The 15,956-nt window shown below is 44.2% G+C and overlaps 1 protein-coding gene and 1 long non-coding RNA gene across 2 annotated transcripts in view; both read left to right on the forward strand.

The window, feature by feature from the left end:
• Positions 1-1,412: 1,412 nt before the first annotated feature.
• Positions 1,413-4,392, forward strand: LOC140076596 (uncharacterized). The gene is made up of 4 exons (XR_011849622.1): positions 1,413-1,803; positions 2,062-2,123; positions 3,504-3,602; positions 4,208-4,392. It is a non-coding gene; the product is annotated as an uncharacterized lncRNA (long non-coding RNA).
• Positions 4,393-13,682: 9,290 nt separating this feature from the next.
• The window catches only part of PRX (periaxin), a 46,948-nt gene continuing 44,674 nt past the window's right edge, over positions 13,683-15,956 (forward strand). The window contains exon 1 of the mRNA XM_072124619.1: positions 13,683-13,813. Coding sequence (XP_071980720.1) covers positions 13,756-13,813 — 58 coding nt within the window. The 5' untranslated portion in view covers positions 13,683-13,755. The remainder of the gene's footprint in view (positions 13,814-15,956) is intronic.

A 15,956-nucleotide genomic window follows, 5' to 3' on the forward strand; every position in this document is an offset into this window, starting at 1 on the left:
ACACAGCGCTGCACACAGCTTGTCACATCAGTCCCTGTCCCCAATGGGGCTCACAATCTAATCAACCTACCAGTATGTATGGAGTGTGGGAGGAAACCAACGCAAGCACAGAGAGAACATACAAACTCTTTGCAGATAATGACCCTATGACTTGAGCTTAGATCCCCAGTGCTTCAAGGCTGTAGTGCCAACCACTGAGCCACTGTGCTGCAATGCTGTAATGCTAACCACTGAGCCACTGTGCTGCAATGCTGTAATGCTAACCACTGAGCCACTGTGCTGCAAGGCTGTAATGCTAACCACTGAGCCACTGTGCTGCAAGGCTGTAATGCTAACCACTGAGCCACTGTGCTGCAAGGCTGTAATGCTAACCACTGAGCCACTGTGCTGCAAGGCTGTAATGCTAACCACTGAGCCACTGTGCTGTAATGCTAACCACTGAGCCACCGTGGTGCTGTCCTATTTGGCTTTTTGGGTCTGGAACAAATGTTGGCTACAAGAAAGGGGACAGATTGCTGGTTATTGGGACTTCCCCCCCATGTAATTCCTGTTTCTCCTTACTTGATCAGTGACCTCCATCAATCAGACATTTAGGGGGAGATTTTACAGGTCGGGAAATAATTGTGAGTGATAGCGAGAGGGGAGTGGAGGGGCAGCGTAGTGTAGTGCTCACTTGCTGCAGGTAGCAATGTGAAGGTTCATGCGGTGTATATTTCTATTTCACACCTGTACCTGTACCATGTATACAGTCAGGATGGGCTCCATGTATACAGTCAGGATGGGCTCCATGTATACAGTCAGGATGGGCTCCATGTATACAGTCAGGGGTTACGCTGCTCACATTGAGTGTATATGCTGAGCTCTGGTTATATATACTACTTTGGAAGTATATGGAGGTCCTCCAGATATTTGGGTTTTTTTTCTAGTTCTAGTATTACCATATTTTTCGGATTATAAGGCGCACCTGATTATAAGGATGAATGACCAGCAGGTGGCAGACCTGTGCACAGTACAAGGCAGCTGCTGTCTGTAAGTACGGTTCATATATAAGGCGCACCTGATTATAAGGATGAATGACCAGCAGGTGGCAGACCTGTGCACAGTACAAGGCAGCTGTTGTCTGTAAGTCCGGTTCATATATAAGGCGCACTGGACTATAAGGTGCACCTTTGATTTCTGAGAAAATCAATGGATTTTTTGTGCACCTTATAGTCCGAAAAATACTGTAATTTTTCTTATTTTTCTCTTGACATAGCTATGTGGGGGTCTTGTTTTTTGTGATACCTACAAAGCGTTGTGCAAATGTTACCAAGACCCCCCCCCCCCCCACCTCCTGTCATTATTTTCTGTATCTAGTATAGTATAGTATAAAATACTTTTGTATTGAAAAAAAAATCTCATGTCTGTTTCCTTTCATTAACATTGGCGAGGACTTGTTTCTTGCAGGACTATCTGTAGTTTTCACTGATGCCATTGTATGTATGTGGGGGAGTTTGCAGAAGTTATTCCAGCTCCAGGAGGCATCTTAGAGGTTAGAATCGGATCAGAATTATTCTATAGACTTGCAGTGGTCAGATGTGGGTCAGACCCATCCTCGGAGGGTCAGGAGTGTGTAGCAGGTACTAGGAGTGTTATGCTCTGCCTTCTCATTGGCTTATCATTGTCCGATCTGTGGAATGACAAATAATTTGTGGGGCGATCTGCTTTCTCGTTGGCAGTTCCATCTCCTCGGCTGTGACCTAAAGACAAGAGGAGAAGCCCCTGTAATGGCTGCATGTCTGGGGGCCGCCCTATGGTACACAGGTGAGTGACTTGTGCCAGCGATGCCCTTATTCTACCACTTGCATCTTAATTACCATCCTGCGAGAATGACCTTGCAGGGAGGTGACGAGGGTGCGAATATCAACTGGGGTCTTGTCACTGTCACCCAGCAAGAGGATGCTGGATCTGGCCGACTAAGACCCCTACAGCCTCCACCATGTGTGTGCAGCTGATGATACATCATACATGTCTATGTAGAGTCTCCATTACTCCTTATAACGGATCTGTGCTTCCGCGCAGGCAGCGAGATGGTGAATCTGGGAATGTCTTTGGATCAGGGATGGCTCCGGCCCTGCATATTGGTAACTATTTATTAATAATAATAATAATTCTTTATGTATATAGCGCACACAGATTACGCAGCGCTGCACACAGCTGCCAGATCAGTCCCTGTCCCCAATCTAATCATCCTATCAGTATGTATGGAGTGTGGGAGGAAACCGGAGGACCCGGAGGAAACCCACACAAACACGGAGAGAACATGCAAACTCTTTGCAGATGTTGACCCTGGGACTTGAACCCAGGACCCCAGCGCTGCAAGGCTGTAATGCTGACCACTGAGCCACTGTGCTGCCCCTTGACCACAAGAAAGGGGACAGATTGCTGGATGTTGGGACTTCCCTCCATGTAATTCCTGGTTCTCTTTACTTTATAGAAACTTTTTGAATGAAGTATGAGCTCTGCCAAGTCTGTAGGCCAAATGTAGAGAGCGGAGTGCGACACTTGACTTTCGCGGTCTCGTAGACGCTCCTTGATGAGTGACCTCCATCCATCAGACGTCTAGGGGGAGATCTTACAGGCCGGGAAATAATTGTGATTGATAGCGAACAGCCAGCAATTGCGAATCATTTAAAATTCCCTTTATATCAAGGGGTTGTGGAGGAGCGGCGGAGCTGGCGGTGGGGTATAGTGCACACTCGCTGCAGATAGTAGGTTCACGTGCAACGTATATTTCTATTTCGGACCTGGTGTATACGCCGTGCGGTCGCCTAAGCCTCTAGATGTATCCGGCAGCACTAGAGGGGATTACATCACGGCCACCAGCAAACAATAAATGTCAATGTCCATCCTGAGGGCAGGTGATTTGTCACTTGGAGGATAAACCCGCCAATGTCTGGATTCTCAACTTGTTGGATTGGACACAGGGGTCAGTTACACCCATACAGAAGGAAAGGGCTCAGCTGTTGTGTTATGGGGGTGTTTGCTGACCTCGGTGGCAGCTAAAACTCTACAAAGGTGAATCATGACTCTACCTCAATGAACTTGTGTGAAGTGTCTCTCTGAATGAATGGGACTGAGATATTAGGACGGGCCTTCATGGTTACTGCTGGTGCAAATGCTTAAAGGGTTATTCCCCTCTGGGCATTTACATTTAATTTCATTCATTTGCCTTATGTAAACATTTCTTCAATTGGATGTTATTAAAAAAAACGTTCCTGTGTGAAGATAATTTCTCATAAATGTAGTCATGTTCTCCCTTCGTATCGAGATGGCTTCCTTGGATACGACCACCTCACATTTAGGCAGCAATGGCCAGACATGCGCTGTTGAGTCCTGCCCAACCACCTGGGTTCTTTTCAACAATTTTGCACTAATGAATAGACAAAACTTTGTAATCGGAGGAAAGTTTTTCTCTGGTCAGACACTTTGGTCCTCATCTTCCTCCTCGTCCTTTCTGACAGATCTGCTGAATTCCATCTTCCCAGCAGGACGGACATAACCTCCCGAAGGTGTCAGGTCACATAGAAGCTTCATGGAGAGGGATGGGTGAGTGACAGCAGGTAGGTCTCCCCCGAGAGACTGCGGAGCGGAGAACTAGAAGATTACACGTCACATAATGAGCAGACGCTATGGACTACGGAGTTCTGCAAAGTTCTGTATATTTCTAGTTCCAATTACAATCTATCATAAACCTAGCGCAGTGCAGGATTGTATCCAGCGAACCACAGAACATGATGGGGGTCTGATACATTGTAAGACTGTAAGGGCCCCATAGCAGACTTCTGAGTGGGGCCCCCCCTTTCCCCCTTAAAAAATTATACATATTTATATGCTCACAAATGTGTGTTACTGTTGCACGGTATACAGAGAACACATATAGAGCATAATGCAGTATATATACATCACATATACAGCATATATACATCACATATATATGTACAATGTGCAGCATCATATGTATATAATGGTGCACATCCTTCATTCTTTAGTTTGTCAGTTTGGATGACTGGGCCCCCTGACACTGTGGGCCCCATAGCAGCTGCTCTGGCTGCTACCACTGTAGTTACGCCCCTGCTGTGTTCACTTTTGTGTCGTGGTCTGTGGGTCCATCTAACCTGTCAGTGTGAACAGAGCTGCACGTTTCTCTCTTTATGTTCTTTTCTAGTGATGAAGATCTGGTCCTGTGATTTCTTGGATATAGATTCCTGGAGAGATGAGACGCCCCAGGAGACGGTGTCGCCCGTGTATAACAATGCTCACACTTTCTATGGCTCCGCGTGATTGCAGGGTTTGTAGTTTCTTTACAGGTGTGAAGGTGCGGACACTGAAATATATTCTTTTATTTAGTAACATTTGTGTTTGTCGTCTTTTGCGCTTCTGAAGGTTTGTTTTATAGCTGACTTCAAGGTTCTCCCCATACTATGAAGCGGTGACCTGCCAGGATATAGGATTTCCAGGCTGACCTCTGACCTGACCCGACCCCTTCCCCCATTGATTGATGTAGCAGTAGGTTCCCATGTACATTTCGGCTGCTCTGTGGTTGGATGTACAGGACCTGCAGAAAGCCTCTTCTCTGTCCTCTGTGCACAGCGTCGCTCATAGCCGCCCAGCCACAAGCTGCCAGGAGACCCCTTCTGTGAATAAGGCCCCGCCCATACACATATGAGAAATATTGTATCATTTTAGGGGATAAAAAATGAGGCAGGGTAGAATGCTGCCCAGGTGACAGGTGCTGACCCCCAATCTCCCCCAATCTCATCCTATAGAAGTACATGGAGTGTGATCGGGCACATGGAGCACTCGGGGTTCATTCACACGTTGCGTTTCCATTCATGTTTTGTAACGCTTCACCTCTGATCACAATTTGGTCCAGATTTATCAAGAGTGTCCTAGTGCCGTGTGCAGCAGATTATTGAATATAAGTCTTTAATAACCCGGCGCCCCCTAGAGCATGAGGCACAATTCTGTCAATCGGCACCAGGACGCCCCCTGAGGTGCACATTTTTTATATTTGGAGGTCCAAGTGCTTGTCCCTCAGTGATGACCTTTCTCCTAGGATAGGAGCAGCAGGACTGTGAAAAATACTTTGAAATTCTAGAGTTGTCTTCACACTGCTGTGCTCTTAGCTCTCTGCACTGGACTTCTTCACATCACCTCCCCTCTGACATCACATGACCAGGGATATAAGGAGCCGTGCACCTGTGTGACATCACATGACCAGGGATATAACGAGCCATGCACCTGTGTGACATCACATGACCAGGGATATAACGAGCCGTGCACCTGTGTGACATCACATGACCAGGGATATAATGAGCCGTGCACCTGTGTGACATCACATGACCAGGGATATAACGAGCTGTGCACCTGTGTGACATCACATGACCAGAGATACAACGAGCCCTGCACCTGTGTGAGATCACATGACCAGGGATATAATGAGCTGTGCACCTGTGTAACATCACACGACCAGGGATATAACAAGACGTGCACCTGTGTGACATCACATGACCAGGGATACAACGAGCCAGGCACCTGTGTGACATCACATGACCAGGGATACAATGAGCCCTGCACCTGTGTGACATCACATGACCAGGGATATAACGAGCCGCGCATCTGTGTGACATCACATGACCAGGGATATAACGAGCCATGCACCTGTGTGACATCACATGACCAGGGATATAACGAGCTGTGCACCTGTGTGACATCACATGACCTGTGTTTCACCACAGGAAGTAAACAATCAAGCTTCCTATAGAATGACAGCAAGCAGAGATCTAGAAAACTGTGAGGGATTTATATCAAAAGATTATATAACTTTTCATGGCACAATGTCAATTATCTGATTTATTTGCGTGGATTATTAAGTGGACAGTCCCTTTAAATGCAGAGAACTATGGGCACAGCAGTGTGAGGACACTCACTAAGGGCACAGCAGTGTGAGGACACTCACTAAGGGCACAGCAGTGTGAGGGCACTCACTAAGGGCACAGCAGTGTGAGGACACAAGTTGGGGGCACAGCAGTGTGAGGACACTCATTAAGGGCACAGCAGTGTGAGGACACAAGTTGGGGGCACAGCAGTGTGAGGACACAAGTTGGGGGCACAGCAGTGTGAGGACACAAGTTGAGGGCACAGCAGTGTGAGGACACAAGTTGAGGGCACAGCAGTGTGAGGACACTCATTAAGGGCACAGCAGTGTGAGGACACAAGTTGGGGGCACAGCAGTTTGAGGACACAAGTTGGGGGCACAGCAGTGTGAGGACACAAGTTGAGGGCACAGCAGTGTGAGGACACTCATTAAGGGCACAGCAGTGTGAGGACACAAGTTGAGGGCACAACAGTGTGAGGACACATCCCCATGTGATATTATTATTAACAGGTCTGTGTCCCAGCATAACTTTCATGTCTCACATCGCGTATTGTTACCCTGTTGTAGTGACAACGTAGCGAACTATCTGTTACAGTGTGTCGGGCTCAGACTAAGAATAAACCTCTGTGTCTGTGTATGAGATGAATGGACGGGTTTAGCACATTCCAGTAGAGGGTGAAGAATAGCCGCAGTCTGGACTGGCCCGGTGGGGGAGGGGCGGCTGCTCGGTTTACACTTGTGTGACAAGGACAGGATTTATGTCCCTATAGATGTCCCTGGCTTTACCCCACACCCCGGGGAGACGCGCCGGCCCCATCCCCACCTCATACGGCTCGTGCCAGGGCGGCTGCAGGGAGATATAGGATTTATTTCCTTATTGAATAAACTTTTATATTTTTTTTTCCGACTTGTGATCCAACAGCGTTCAGCGCCGTGACCCACAATCCCCTGTGTTATAGCTACAGACGAGTTATTACAGAAAGCTCGGCAGCCATTGCTGTATACGACGGGGCAGCATTGTCGCGTCACCTACCCCCTTCGCTTTCTCAGCTGCCATTGTCCGCTACATTAAAGGGGTTGTCTAAAAATCTGTCCACAGAAGTGCAACCAATAGCTGTCCAGTTTGCTACAGTGAAGGTCTCCTCCGATCCTGCAGTGATTAGGTCACATGATCTCTGCAGCCAATCACAGAGGCCGGTAAGTAGCTGTATGTACAGTACAAAATACTGTATGTATGTGACCTCATCACTGCAGGAGCAGTGGGGTTACTGGATTGCTGGAGGATTAACGGGAACCTGTCATCAGGTTTTTAACCATTAAACCTAATCACGGGTTTCCGCAGAAGTCTTCATACTGTGCCCCATGCGTTTATCTGTATGAAAATCCACAGCTCGGATCTAGCTAAAATCACCTTTAAAATAGTTGCTTGCACCTTACGGCGTCATAAGGGGTGTACTTTCTCTTCTACCATGTCACTGTCTGACACAGCTCCCTCACTCCCCCCTTCCTCGGAAATGACCTAAGAGACACGTTGGCTGTGTGTGACTCGCTGAAGAGAATTCCTCTCTTCAGCGAATCACACACAGCCAACAACTCTCTCAACACCCTCATTCTCCCCCTCCAGGAATTCTCTTCAGCGTGTCACACACAGCCAACATCTCTCTCAACACCCTCATTCCCCCCCTGCAGGAATTCTCTTCAGCGTGTCACACACAGCCAACATCTCTCTCAACTGTGTATGTGTGTATATGTATAGGTGGAGTGTATATGTGTAGGTAGGTATAGGTCAGTGGTGGCGAACCTATGGCATGGGTGCCGGAGGTGGCACTCAGAGCCCTTTCTGTGGGCACTCAGGCCATCACCAGAGATGACTCCAGGTATCTTCCTGCAGTCCCAGACAGCCCAGGACTTGCTGTGCACAGAGCGCTACCTGGGACCACCGGAGGAGTGGGAAGGTGCGGGATGGATCTGGATTATCATTGTAGCTCCGGCTCCGGCCCTGACAATTCTTCCTGTTTATGGGACCCTGGAGGGAAGCTAAAATGATCATCCAAATTTCTTCTATTTTCTGCTGTATTGGTGTCCTCAGGGGCTGTGACAGAGCACGGAGTATAAATCACTAATTACATTCCTGTGTTGGCACTTTGCGATAAATAAGTGGGACTTGGTTGTAGTTTGGGCACTTGGTCTCTAAAAGGTTCCCCATCACTGGTGTAGGTGGAGTGTATAGGTAGGTATAGGTGGAGTGTATAGGTAGGTATAGGTGGAGTGTATAGGTATAAGTGGAGTGTATAGGTATATGTATAAGTGGAGTGTATAGGTATATGTATAAGTGGAGTATATAGGTATATGTATAAGTGGAGTGTATAGGTATATGTATAAGTGGAGTGTATAGGTATATGTATAAGTGGAGTATATAGGTATATGTATAAGTGGAGTGTATAGGTAGGTATAGGTGGAGTGTATAGGTATATGTATAAGTGGAGTATATAGGTATATGTATAAGTGGAGTATATAGGTATATGTATAAGTGGAGTGTATAGGTAGGTATAGGTGGAGTGTATAGGTATATGTATAAGTGGAGTATATAGGTATATGTATAAGTGGAGTGTATAGGTATATGTATAAGTGGAGTATATAGGTATATGTATAAGTGGAGTGTATAGGTATATGTATAGGTGGAGTGTATAGGTATATGTATAAGTGGAGTATATAGGTATATGTATAAGTGGAGTGTATAGGTATATGTATAAGTGGAGTATATAGGTATATGTATAAGTGGAGTATATAGGTATATGTATAAGTGGAGTGTATAGGTATATGTATAAGTGGAGTGTATAGGTATATGTATAAGTGGAGTGTATAGGTAAACGTATAAGTGGAGTGTATAGGTATATGTATAAGTGGAGTGTATAGGTAAACGTATAAGTGGAGTGTATAGGTATATGTATAAGTGGAGTGTATAGGTATATGTATAAGTGGAGTGTATAGGTAGGTATAGGTGGAGTGTTTAGGTATATGTATAAGTGGAGTGTATAGGTATATGTATAAGTGGAGTGTATAGGTATATGTATAAGTGGAGTGTATAGGTAAACGTATAAGTGGAGTGTATAGGTATATGTATAAGTGGAGTGTATAGGTATATGTATAAGTGGAGTGTATAGGTATATGTATAAGTGGAGTGTATAGGTAGGTATAGGTGGAGTGTATAGGTATAAGTGGAGTGTATAGGTATATGTATAGGTATAAGTGGAGTGTATAGGTATATGTATAAGTGGAGTATATATGTATAAGTGGAGTGTATAGGTAAACGTATAAGTGGAGTGTATAGGTATATGTATAAGTGGAGTGTATAGGTAAACGTATAAGTGGAGTGTATAGGTATATGTATAAGTGGAGTGTATAGGTATATGTATAAGTGGAGTATATAGGTATATGTATAAGTGGAGTGTATAGGTAGGTATAGGTGGAGTGTATAGGTATATGTATAAGTGGAGTGTATAGGTATATGTATAAGTGGAGTGTATAGGTATATGTATAAGTGGAGTATATAGGTATATGTATAAGTGGAGTGTATAGGTATATGTATAAGTGGAGTGTATAGGTATATGTATAAGTGGAGTATATAGGTATATGTATAAGTGGAGTGTATAGGTAGGTATAGGTGGAGTGTATAGGTATATGTATAAGTGGAGTATATAGGTATATGTATAAGTGGAGTATATAGGTATATGTATAAGTGGAGTGTATAGGTAGGTATAGGTGGAGTGTATAGGTATATGTATAAGTGGAGTATATAGGTATATGTATAAGTGGAGTGTATAGGTATATGTATAAGTGGAGTATATAGGTATATGTATAAGTGGAGTGTATAGGTATATGTATAAGTGGAGTATATAGGTATATGTATAAGTGGAGTGTATAGGTATATGTATAAGTGGAGTGTATAGGTATATGTATAAGTGGAGTGTATAGGTATATGTATAAGTGGAGTGTATAGGTAAACGTATAAGTGGAGTGTATAGGTATATGTATAAGTGGAGTGTATAGGTAAACGTATAAGTGGAGTGTATAGGTATATGTATAAGTGGAGTGTATAGGTATATGTATAAGTGGAGTGTATAGGTAGGTATAGGTGGAGTGTATAGGTATATGTATAAGTGGAGTGTATAGGTATATGTATAAGTGGAGTGTATAGGTAAACGTATAAGTGGAGTGTATAGGTATATGTATAAGTGGAGTGTATAGGTATATGTATAAGTGGAGTGTATAGGTAGGTATAGGTGGAGTGTATAGGTATAAGTGGAGTGTATAGGTATATGTATAGGTATAAGTGGAGTGTATAGGTATATGTATAAGTGGAGTATATAGGTATAAGTGGAGTGTATAGGTATATGTATAAGTGGAGTATATAGGTATATGTATAAGTGGAGTGTATAGGTATATGTATAAGTGGAGTGTATAGGTGGAGTGTATAGGTAGGTATAGGTGGAGTGTATAGGTATATGTATAAGTGGAGTATATAGGTATATGTATAAGTGGAGTGTATAGGTATATGTATAAGTGGAGTGTATAGGTATATGTATAAGTGGAGTATATAGGTATATGTATAAGTGGAGTGTATAGGTATATGTATAAGTGGAGTGTATAGGTATATGTATAAGTGGAGTGTATAGGTAAACGTATAAGTGGAGTGTATAGGTATATGTATAAGTGGAGTGTATAGGTATATGTATAAGTGGAGTGTATAGGTATATGTATAAGTGGAGTGTATAGGTAAACGTATAAGTGGAGTGTATAGGTATATGTATAAGTGGAGTGTATAGGTATATGTATAAGTGGAGTGTATAGGTAGGTATAGGTGGAGTGTATAGGTAGGTATAGGTGGAGTGTATAGGTATAAGTGGAGTGTATAAGTATATGTATAGGTGGAGTGTATAGGTATAAGTGGAGTGTATAGGTATATGTATAAGTGGAGTATATAGGTATAAGTGGAGTGTATAGGTATATGTATAAGTGGAGTGTATAGGTAGGTATAGGTGGAGTGTATAGGTATATGTATAAGTGGAGTATATAGGTATATGTATAAGTGGAGTGTATAGGTATATATATAAGTGGAGTGTATAGGTGGAGTGTATAGGTGGAGTGTATAGGTATATGTATAAGTGGAGTATATAGGTATATGTATAAGTGGAGTGTATAGGTATATGTATAAGTGGAGTATATAGGTATATGTATAAGTGGAGTGTATAGGTATATGTATAAGTGGAGTGTATAGGTATATGTATAAGTGGAGTGTATAGGTATATATAAGTGGAGTGTATAGGTAGGTATAGGTGGAGTGTATAGGTATATGTATAAGTGGAGTGTATAGGTATATGTATAAGTGGAGTGTATAGGTATATGTATAAGTGGAGTGTATAGGTATACGTATAAGTGGAGTGTATAGGTATATGTATAAGTGGAGTGTATAGGTGGAGTGTATAGGTATATGTATAAGTGGAGTGTATAGGTATACGTATAAGTGGAGTGTATAGGTATACGTATAAGTGGAGTGTATAGGTATACGTATAAGTGGAGTGTATAGGTATACGTATAAGTGGAGTGTATAGGTATACGTATAAGTGGAGTGTATAGGTATATGTATAAGTGGAGTGTATAGGTATAAGGAGTGTATAGGTATAGGTGGAGTGTATAGGTATATGTATAAGTGGAGTATATAGGTATACGTATAAGTGGAGTGTATAGGTATATGTATAAGTGGAGTGTATAGGTATATGTATAAGTGGAGTGTATAGGTATAAGGAGTGTATAGGTATAGGTGGAGTGTATAGGTATATGTATAAGTGGAGTGTATAGGTATATGTTTAAGTGGAGTGTATAGGTATATGTATAAGTGGAGTGTATAGGTATAAGGAGTGTATAGGTGTAGGTGGCGTGTATAGGTATATGTATAAGTGGAGTGTATAGGTATACGTATAAGTGGAGTGTATAGGTATATGTATAAGTGGAGTGTATAGGTATAGGTGGAGTGTATAGGTATATGTATAAGTGGAGTGTATAGGTATATGTATAAGTGGAGTGTATAGGTATAGGTGGAGTGTATAGGTATATGTATAAGTGGAGTGTATAGGTATATGTATAAGTGGAGTGTATAGGTATATGTATAAGTGGAGTGTATAGGTGGAGTGTATAGGTATATGTATAAGTGGAGTGTATAGGTATAGGTGGAGTGTATAGGTATATGTATAAGTGGAGTGTATAGGTATAAGGAGTGTATAGGTGGAGTGTATAGGTATATGTATAAGTGGAGTGTATAGGTATACGTATAAGTGGAGTGTATAGGTATATGTATAAGTGGAGTGTATAGGTATAAGGAGTGTATAGGTATAGGTGGAGTGTAACGGTATATGTATAAGTGGAGTGTATAGGTATATGTATAAGTGGAGTGTATAGGTATAAGGAGTGTATAGGTATAGGTGGAGTGTATAGGTATATGTATAAGTGGAGTGTATAGGTATATGTATAAGTGGAGTGTATAGGTATAGGTGAAGTGTATAGGTATATGTATAAGTGGAGTGTATAGGTATAAGGAGTGTATAGGTATAAGGAGTGTATAGGTAGAGTGTATAGGTATAAGGAGTGTATAGGTATAGGTAGAGTGTATAGGTATAAGGAGTGTATAGGTATAAGGAGTGTATAGGTATAGGTAGAGTGTATAGGTATAAGGAGTGTATAGGTATAGGTGGAGTGTATAGGTATAAGGAGTGTATAGGTATAGGTGGAGTGTAACGGTATATGTATAAGTGGAGTGTATAGGTATATGTATAAGTGGAGTGTATAGGTATAAGGAGTGTATAGGTATAGGTGGAGTGTAACGGTATATGTATAAGTGGAGTGTATAGGTATAAGGAGTGTATAGGTATAGGTGGAGTGTATAGGTATATGTATACGTGGAGTGTATAGGTATATGTATAAGTGGAGTGTATAGGTATAAGGAGTGTTTAGGTATATGTATAAGTGGAGTGTATAGGTATATGTATAAGTGGAGTGTATAAGTATAGGTGGAGTGTATAGGTATATGTATAAGTGGAGTGTATAGGTAAACGTATAAGTGGAGTGTATAGGTATAAGGAGTGTATAGGTATAAGGAGTGTATAGGTATAAGGAGTGTATAGGTATAGGTGGAGTGTATAGGTATAAGGAGTGTATAGGTATAGGTGGAGTGTATAGGTATAGGTGGAGTGTATAGGTATAAGGAGTGTATAGGTATAAGGAGTGTATAGGTATAGGTGGAGTGTATAGGTATAGGTGGAGTGTATAGGTATAAGGAGTGTATAGGTATAGCTGGAGTGTATAGGTATAGGTGGAGTGTATAGGTATAAGTGGAGTGTATAGGTAGGTATAGCTGGAGTGTATAGGTATAAGGAAGGTATAGGCGGAGTGTATAGGTATATGTATAAGTGGAGTATATATATGTCCCTGGAATACGGGAAGTTGCAGGATCTTCCATGCCGCAGACTTGTCGCCTCTCTCTGACCCGTCTCCACCTATGACAAGTGACGGGCGCTGGACAGACCAGCTCTGCAGTTTTGTCTCCCTTCTCCCTCACCCCAAAGCTTTAATAAGGGATTTTGTCTTTGCTTCGTTAAACCCGTCCCGTGCCGGACAATGGTGGATGTTTGTGAGCAGCTTTTTGGAAATGCTGACGGTGCCGGGAGCTAATCTGCAGGGGTTATGTGCCATTCTCTGTGCGCTCGGGGCTGACGTGGTGCCCGCTGGCGAGTCTGCCCAGGGGTATACAGCAGCCGAAAACTGTCCCACACAGGGGGAAGATGTGCGACTGCCTCCACCAGATATTTGGGGTCACCTGGTCCCCGGCAAACTCTTACGGTAAGTGCTCACCTGGGTGTATGGAGTATACAGCGCGCCTCCTGTACACCGCTGTATACTCCGGGAGCTGAGACACATCGTCAGTACAGGGGAACATTTATAGTATATATAGTATATAGTATTTATAGGTAATACTTAGTATTTTCTTATACTATTACATAGTTTTTTGTGTTTTTTGTTGGTTGACCACATGTTTTCCACATTTCTAAGCAGTCGTCTACCTGTAGGGTCTAAGCAGTCGCCCACCTGTAGGGTCTAAGCGGTCTCCTACCTGTAGGGTCTAAGCGGTCTCCTACCTGTAGGGTCTAAGCAGTCGCCCACCTGTAGGGTCTAAGCGGTCTCCTACCTGTAGGGTCTAAGCAGTCGCCTACCTGTAGGGTCTAAGCGGTCTCCTACCTGTAGGGTCTAAGCGATCGCCTACCTGTAGGGTCTAAGCGATCGCCTACCTGTAGGGTCTAAGCGGTCGCCTACCTGTAGGGTCTAAGCGGTCGCCTACCTGTAGGGTCTAAGCAGTCGCCTATCTGTAAGGTCTAAGCAGTCTCCTACCTGTAGGGTCTAAGCAGTCTCCTACCTGTAGGGTCAAAGCGGTCTCCTACCTGTAGGGTCTAAGCGGTCGCCTACCTGTAGGGTCTAAGCAGTCTCCTACCTGTAGGGTCTAAGCGGTCGCCTACCTGTAGGGTCTAAGCAGTCGCCTATCTGTAAGGTCTAAGCAGTCTCCTACCTGTAGGGTCTAAGCAGTCTCCTACCTGTAGGGTCAAAGCGGTCTCCTACCTGTAGGGTCTAAGCGGTCGCCTACCTGTAGGGTCTAAGCAGTCTCCTACCTGTAGGGTCTAAGCAGTCGCCTACCTGTAGGGTCTAAGCAGTCGCCTACCTGTAGGGTCTAAGCGGTCTCCTACCTGTAGGGTCTAAGCGGTCTCCTACCTGTAGGGTCTAAGCGGTCGCCTATCTGTAGGGTCTAAGCAGTCGCCTACCTGTAGGGTCTAAGCGGTCGCCTACCTGTAGGGTCTAAGCGGTCGCCTACCTGTAGGGTCTAAGCGGTCGCCTACCTGTAGGGTCTAAGCAGTCGCCTACCTGTAGGGTCTAAGCAGTCTCCTACCTGTAGGGTCTAAGCGGTCGCCTACCTGTAGGGTCTAAGCAGTCGCCTACCTGTAGGGTCTAAGCAGTCGCCTACCTGTAGGGTCTAAGCAGTCGCCTACCTGTAGGGTCTAAGCGGTCTCCTACCTGTAGGGTCTAAGCGGTCTCCTACCTGTAGGGTCTAAGCGGTCGCCTACCTGTAGGGTCTAAGCAGTCGCCTACCTGTAGGGTCTAAGCAGTCGCCTACCTGTAGGGTCTAAGCGGTCTCCTACCTGTAGGGTCTAAGCGGTCTCCTACCTGTAGGGTCTAAGCGGTCGCCTACCTGTAGGGTCTAAGCGGTCGTCTACCTGTAGGGTCTAAGCGGTCGTCTACCTGTAGGGTCTAAGCGGTCGCCTACCTGTAGGGTCTAAGCGGTCTCCTACCTGTAGGGTCTAAGCAGTCGCCTACCTGTAGGGTCTAAGCAGTCGCCTACCTGTAGGGTCTAAGCGGTCTCCTACCTGTAGGGTCTAAGCGGTCTCCTACCTGTAGGGTCTAAGCGGTCGCCTACCTGTAGGGTCTAAGCGGTCGTCTACCTGTAGGGTCTAAGCGGTCGTCTACCTGTAGGGTCTAAGCAGTCGCCTACCTGTAGGGTCTAAGCAGTCTCCTACCTGTAGGGTCTAAGCGGTCGTCTACCTGTAGGGTCTAAGCGGTCGCCTACCTGTAGGGTCTAAGCGGTCGCCTACCTGTAGGGTCTAAGCGGTCGTCTACCTGTAGGGTCTAAGCAGTCGTCTACCTGTAGGGTCTAAGCGGTCGCCTACCTGTACGGTCACATTCATCGGTCCCTGACTGCGACCTGGGGCAAAAAGTGTTTATCGCCGTCTACATGTAACAACGGAGAAGCTTCATATCCGAGTCTGGACATTTCATCCATAGACATGATTAGTATCCGTTTTTATATTCCGAAAAAACGCTTATAAAACAGATTGTTTTCTGTACTGTGATGTATTGCGCAGGTTGGTGTCACCTCCTCCACGGGGGTCATTTATTACATTTCATTTTTGTTATGTTGTGAATTGAGACCCTTTTCTTC

The sequence above is a fragment of the Engystomops pustulosus genome, chromosome 9 (genome assembly GCF_040894005.1).
Source record: "Engystomops pustulosus chromosome 9, aEngPut4.maternal, whole genome shotgun sequence".
NCBI classification, from domain to species: Eukaryota; Metazoa; Chordata; class Amphibia; order Anura; family Leptodactylidae; genus Engystomops; species Engystomops pustulosus.